General features: G+C 38.7%; 1 protein-coding gene across 1 annotated transcript; it reads left to right on the top strand.

Annotated features, from left to right (window-relative positions):
• The first annotated feature begins 1,383 nt into the window (after window positions 1–1,383).
• On the top strand, window positions 1,384–2,424 carry LOC111902187 (uncharacterized). Its single transcript, XM_023898044.1, has one exon. It carries the CDS (start codon window positions 1,384–1,386, stop codon window positions 2,422–2,424), a length of 1,041 nt encoding a protein of 346 aa, XP_023753812.1.
• Window positions 2,425–7,436: the final 5,012 nt, after the last annotated feature.

Here is a 7,436-nt window from a genome sequence, read left to right as displayed (position 1 = left end):
ACGGTTCTTGGATACTGTGTGTCTCTTAAAGAAAGGGTTTTGCTCACTGTCACCAGACAAGGAGAATATCATCGAGGCCCCCTTTACTTGCGAGGAAGTTAAGGAGGCTGTTGGGGCTTGTGGAAGTGAACGTGCCCCGGGCCCCAATGGCTTCACCTTTAAATTTATTAAGACGTACTGGGATGTCATGGAACTAGATATCATGGCTTATGTCAAGAATTTTGAGAAATTCGGGAAATTTGCAAATGGTTGTACATCTTCCCACATCACCCTGATCCCCAAGATTAAAGATCCCACACAACTCAGTGACTATCGGCCTATAAGTCTAATAGGTTGTATGTACAAGATTGTTGCTAAACTACTAGCACGGAGGCTAAAATTGGTCATTGGTGATGTCGTTGGGGATGTGCAGTCTACTTATATCGAGGGCCGGAACATCCTTGATGGCCCCCTAATAATAAATGAAATTCTTTCGTGGGCCAAAAAGGTCAAGAAAAAGGTCCTCCTCTTCAAGGTAGATTTTGACAAGGCGTTTGATTCGGTAAATTGGGATTACTTGGATACGGTGCTTTCCCAGATGGGATTTGGAACCAAAAGGAGGGCATGGATGCAAGGATGTCTAGCATCTTCGCGAGCTTCTGTCATTGTTAATGGATCCCCTACAAAAGAGTTCAGCTTCACAAAGGGCGTCCGTCAAGGAGATCCACTCTCCCCTTTTCTCTTTATCATAGCCATGGAGGGATTAAATGTGGCACTCAAGTCAGCACGCGAGCAAGGTCTCTTTTCCGGTATACAAACACCCAATGGCGGACCTAGAATCTCTCACCTTTTCTACGCCGATGATGCTCTCTTCATTGGCGAATGGTCCAGAACTAACATCACAAATCTTGCCAGAATACTCAAATGCTTTCACGCGTTATCCGGTCTCAAGGTCAACTTCACCAAATCGCGAATGTTTGGTGTTGGCACATCGCCAGGAGAAAAGAATCGGTGTGCAAACATACTCGGATGTGAGGTAGGGCAACTCCCTTTTCAATACTTAGGGGTTCCGGTAGGTGCCAATATGAACTTAAAAAAGAATTGGAAACCTATAATTGATCGTTTCAATGCAAAGCTTTCAATTTGGAAAGCAAAAACGCTATCTTTTGGTGGCAGGTTGACATTACTAAAAGCAGTCCTGGGTAATCTTCCAACATACTATCTATCTCTGTTCAAGGCTCCAGTGGGGGTGATAGAATCACTGGAAAGATCAGAAGGCGTTTCCTATGGGGGGGGCTTGGAAATAGTTCTAAAATTCATTGGGTATCGTGGGAGAGAGTCACTACTTCATTGGAGAAAGGTGGACTTGGGGTGGGATCGCTTCGTAATCTAAATATTGCACTTATGGTCAAGTGGTGGTGGAGACTAAGAGTGGACAAATCTGCCTTGTGGTGTCAGGTTATCAATGGGATACATAATCTTAAGAAGCAGGCAGCCGACCAAATTTCAAAGAGGAATATATGTGGAGTGTGCAATAATATAGCAGGGGCCTCGAACGAAATTCAGAAAGTGGGATTGGAATATAACATCATTTTCAAAAAGGAGATTGGGAATGGACAAGATACACTGTTTTGGTTGGATGTTTGGTGGGGAAACAAAACTTTAAAATCAAGGTTTCCGGAATTATTTAACATTGATTGCAGGAAAAGTTGTCGAGTCAGTGATCGTATATCAGACGATGGCTTCGCATGGGATTGGAAGTCGGACCCCATGGCACCAGATTTGAACCGAAACCTGAGCCATCTCGAAGCGTCGTTGGGGCAGGCGCGTATATCAAATACACCGGATACGTGGAGCTACACAATCGGAGTAAATGGGTTGTACACGGCGGAGGCTTTCCGGAATAAACTGGACGAATTTACCCCTATCTTACCTGGTCCTAAAGTCGAATGGATGAAAGAAGTTCCACTCAAAGTAAGGTGTTTTGTCTGGAGGGCCAAATGGGGTAGAATTCCATCAGCGCATGCTTTGGAGGTTAGAGGGGTTCAAACATCATCAACAAACTGTGGCCATTGTATGAATTGTGTTGAAACAGCAGACCATATTTTCACTCAGTGTGAGCTAGCAGTTACAGTGTGCAATTGGATCATGAATTGGTGTGGTACTAATCCGGGAGATATTGATAGCACGGAGAAACTCCTACTTTTTGCAGCAAACTGGAGTCAATGTTCAATGAAAAGGAAAATACTTACAATGATATGTTACGGGATGATCTGGAGTCTTTGGAAGGCCCGGAATGCTAGGATTTTCAATCATGAGAAAAGGAGTCCAAACCAGATCATTGATGACATTCAAACACTGGTTTTCTATTGGTTAAAACACAGGGGATCAATGGGGAGTATTAGGTGGTGTGATTGGATCGTATCTCCTTTCTCTCTTCTATAGTGTGGTGTATCTCTTTACTTATTGTTTCCTTTCTATTTCCTGTAATATGTTTGTATTTTTCCTAGGCTCATCTAGCTCCTTGCTAGGTGGGTCACATTTATAAAATCGTTAGCCGTTTCCAAAAAAAACTGAAAAGACAGTTATAGGGGTAATCATGAAGGCTAAAAACTATCAGGACGTCACGTCAAAATTTAATTAAGGAGGTTTGTTCCTATCTAAGTACAACGGGTATTGCATCGATCTTATTAAAGTTTGAATTGTCATTTCCACGAGCAAATGAAAATACAAACTGCAGGGACTTAATAGGGTATAACATAGTCAAATAGATATGTATACCCTTCCCATATATCGAACCAAAATGAGCCAGATATATATACCGAACTAGGTATATATACCTAACTTGATATGTCTCAAGGTATGATCAAAGTACGACGTAATGTCACAACAAAAACATTACACATAGGAGCTCTAAATATACAACTTGTACAAGGATGTGTGATTGATGGGTTCTTAGGCTAACAAAGAACAGATGGATAACGAATTACAAGTACAATAGTATGCACCCTTAGGCATACGGTCATAAATGCGACAATATGGTAAGAAACATCGGAATAGGAAGAGGTCGACATCCCTCTCAACCTCCGCTATAATTAGATGATCTAATTCGCCCTCAACAGGTACGAGAATGACCCTTTATACATTCTCAATCAACTCGATCACTGTTAATCAGAGTTTTCACTGACTTTATCATCGGAGTATTGGTACAGTATATCCTCCCGATCAATCGGCTTACGAGTTTGTTTGTATTTCCCAGGTCATTTGGAGTACTCGAGCGAACGCATCTAAAGTAATCAATGGAAGACAAACCCGATGGTGCATCATCTGGCTAAAACCTAATTTTCAGTTCTGCATAGACTGGTACTTTTTATGTGATCAGTTATCAAATATGATTTTTATTATGTGTTTCTATTTAGTAATTTCAGTTTTGTGCTTAATGAATGTTTAATTTTGATTTTTGTTAGTCTGATCATCTAGGTATGGTTTAATCATTTCAATTAATCAATTGTTGAAATCCATAACTGTTTTGATAATCTGGTAATAAGTGACAAGCAATAAGTCAGTTCTATGTTTGGATTTGACTTTATTATAAACTGAAATTTCATATATTTACGCTTCCGAGCTTGTGAGAAGTACTGGATATTGCTGGGAATTTTACATAGATCTTAATGCGGCTTTTCTGAATTTAATTAAGAGCTTGTTTAATTAGAACAGTAAAAAGTTAGAGTTAATTGAGGAGCTTGTTTTGGTTACCTAATTACGTAAAAGAGAATTTACTAGAGCTTGTAAGTTTTTCTCAGTACTAGATTTAATGGAACACATTTTGAATAACCACATTCGGATATGGATTGATTGCATGATTAGGAAAGTCGTAACAGAACTGAATTCGTCTTTATTATTGAATTTCATTTAGTTATTTTCACTACTATTTTAGTTTTAGTTAACATTCAAAAAGTCCCCCTATTTATTAGTTTTTGTTAAATGACTAGTATGTGCCTTACGCAAAGAGACATTGACCATTAGGTTGTGTCCTAGAGGATTTGACCCTGCTTCCCTGTGTTATCCTTTAGTGCATTCGAGCAGTGAAATTTTATTTGTTGAAATCATGCGCGACAACGGTTTAACAAATTGGTGTCGTTGATGGGGATACATTACTGCTAATAGTTTGTATGACAAGATCTTTACGTACAGGTACACCACCAGAGTTTAATCTAGAAATTGAGAAAATTTCAAGAAAATTGAAGAAAGAAGCAACAAAACAAAAACAATCAGCTATGTTCTTTGTTTCATCATCTTCTCTAGCCCCAGAAATCAGCACACCACAAGGCAGTCGCTTGTGGAACGAACCACAAATTACTGTCTCGTCCTTCCTGAAAGTACCCTCATCTTCTAATAGTCCGTTTAAAAAATATTCCCCACCATCCTCTCAAAAATCTGAACCCATAGATTCTTCTAAAACCGGATCTAAAAAAGCAGTCATGAGTGACTTAGAAGATGATCAAGAGAACACTCTTAGAGAATGGGCAACACAAGAAGTTACACAAGAGCCTCTTTGTATCACTTTTCTGGAATCTCGGACCTTCAAATTGAAGTCCGATTTAATCCATCTTCTCCCCACATTTCGAGGTCTCAAAAACTAAAACCCACATAAATTCCTCAAGGGATTTGATGTGGTTTGTTCAGGAATGAAGTTGCACACTGTTACAGAAGATCAAATAAGTCTAAGGGCATTCCCGTTTTCACTTCAAGACTCAGCAAGAGAATGATTGTATGAGCTTCCAACCGAGTCGACAACCACATGGACTGAACTTGCGATATTATTCCTAGAAAAATATTTTCCAATAACACGAGTTTCGGGCCTTCACAAAGAGATCCTTGGTATTAAACAAGGAAGAAGAAAAGCTTTGCACACGTACTGGGAGCGCTTCAAAAAGCTACTTGTCAGGTGCCCGCAACATGGGATAAGTGATTATAAGTTATACAATTGTGTCTGCGAAGATTTGACACCCATGAAGAGGCGTCTAATAAATGCTTTAGGTGGTGGATCCATAGGGGACATGACACTAACAAAAATCTAGGAGTTGATAAAAAAGCTAGCTATTGAGTCAAAACATTCCAGTAATGAAGTCGAGTGGTACACTGATCTTCCGAAGGGTGTCAAAGAAGTTAGCTCACATCACCTTGAAGCCCAAATTTTTGAAATGACAAAAGTGGTGTTGGTGTTGACTAAGGAAAAAGGAGTTGCGAAGAAACAATATGGAACCTTTTTGAAAATCGAACATCCTACTAATATGTGTTCGCTACTACAAGAGGATATTGCTCCAATGAAAGCTTTCGATGGATACCAGCAACATTAAAATTCTAATCAGCCTCCAAACTTTTATCATAATAATAATTATCAACAAAGAAAAAAATTTCAGCACCCTCCGGGTTTTCAGTAGTCGAATTTTTAGCAGAACTTTCAGAAATCAACTCAATTATCAGAATCTGCATGCAATGACGTCACTTGAGTACATACGCATGCAATGACGTCGCGCACGCCCAATGTAAGGCCTAGTACGCCCAGCGTACTGAGTACGCCTAACGTACCTAGATTTACGCCCAGCTTAATCCCAGATTCAGCACCCTATAAATAGAATGCGAGGCTGCCTTATTTCTTTGCTCATTTTTTCTTCTTTCTTTCTCGTTTTGCATCGTTTTACGTGCAAGAAATATCCTGAAGCCCCAGTATCATTCCCGAGCCCCGAAGCAAGTCCTGAAGCCCCGAAGATCCCGAGAAGTGCAATTCCTGAGCTGAAGCTCTGCCCGCGAGAAGCCAATTTTTTTGTGAAGATCTTCCAGATCTACTGAAGAATACTACTTCTACAAGCCGTAGTGCTGTCCGATCATCTTCTGATCAGGTGAGTGTATAGTTACTTTCTTCTAACACATAAGTATGAAGTATTGGCTATGAAATACGTGCAATGTGTTTATATATTGTTGATTATTTGAGATGGGTGTGGAATGGATGTTTTATATAGGTTTTAAATGAGTTCAATTATATATGTATGTTATATCTACAAATATGTTGGGTAGAACATGGGTAGACGAAATAGTTGGTGTGTGATGAAGGATGAGTTTGAGGATGAGACGAAAGATAAACCTCGGTAGCTTGGATTTAGTACCGTATAGATGAACTTTGGTAGCTATGGATTTAGTACTGTATAGACGAAAGTTGGTAGCTATGGACTGAGTACCTACACTGAAAGCTATGGATTTAGTACCTGATGAATGAACCATAGCAGCTATGGAATTAGTGCTTTACGAAAGAACCTTGGCAGCTATTGTCTTAGTGCCGAATAAAGAATCCTGGCAGCTATTGTCTTAGTGCCTAATATGGAATGAACGAATACATGACTCTTACGGTAGACCCTTAAGAGTAAGGAAGATAATGGGGATGGGTAATTGGAATGATCGTTTGATGATTGAATATATATATATATATATATATATATATATATATATATATATATATATATATATATATATATATATAAGATATAATATTGTAGGTTGAAAACCCTATATGCTCACCACGCTCTCAAGTCTGACCCACTCAGTTTTCTTTGCATTACAGGTAATGACACAAGAGTATAAGTTGGTGGACTTGACGAGAAATTTTGGATTATAGATCAGTAGTTATAAATAAATGTTGTAAGGTCTGTATTGTACTGTTTATGCTTTTGGTATGTATCGGAACATGACATCCCAATATTTTGTTATTTAATGAAAATACATTCTCTTTGAGAAATATTTTGATAAATTTTATCATATTTTGTTTTGGGAACAAATTCCGCAACTCTTTTAATCAAATGATTAGTCTGATTTTATAAAACAAAGCATAAACGAATCGGTCTTTTCTGGTCGTGGATACATTGCATGTACAATAGAGAAACCTAGATCCAAGCATTAGGGTTTGCATGAGCACATAGGATGTTCTTTTGGCTAAAACCCATCAGTGGTATCAGAGCCTTGATTGGTTTCTGTTGTATGTGATGCTATGTTGAATTATTAACTGAAAATCAAATTCTTGCCTTCTGTTTGAACTGACTCGGCGAGTCACTACATGGACTCGGCGAGTCTGCCCTACTCGGCGAGTTCCAATGTGTGACTCGGCGAGTCGAAGCGTCAGACAGAGGGAATTTCGGATTTTATTGCTGTTTTGCTTAAGGATAATTACCATATTCATTTTAAACTTATAAAATACGATTTTTAATGTTTCTAAAAGATTATCCTTGCCAAAACACAAGATAATTACCAATTATTTAGATAATAACTTCCTTATATGATTAAAGATTGATTATTTGTATTAATTGGGTAACTTATCTTGCAAGATGTAACGCCTGTGTTTCCGGGCTTGCCACTTTTAGCAATGTAATAGTCTAGGTTAGCCTTTGTAACCCGTTTTGAAATAA

The sequence above is a fragment of the Lactuca sativa genome, chromosome 9 (assembly GCF_002870075.4).
Source record: "Lactuca sativa cultivar Salinas chromosome 9, Lsat_Salinas_v11, whole genome shotgun sequence".
NCBI lineage: Eukaryota > Viridiplantae > Streptophyta > Magnoliopsida > Asterales > Asteraceae > Lactuca > Lactuca sativa.
This window is presented reverse-complemented; position numbering and strand designations above follow the sequence as displayed.

What these genes read in the sequence shown, in the direction of transcription:
- LOC111902187 (XM_023898044.1), top strand. Translation starts at nt 1,384, where the DNA reads ATGGTCAAGTGGTGGTGGAGACTAAGAGTGGACAAATCTGCCTTGTGG.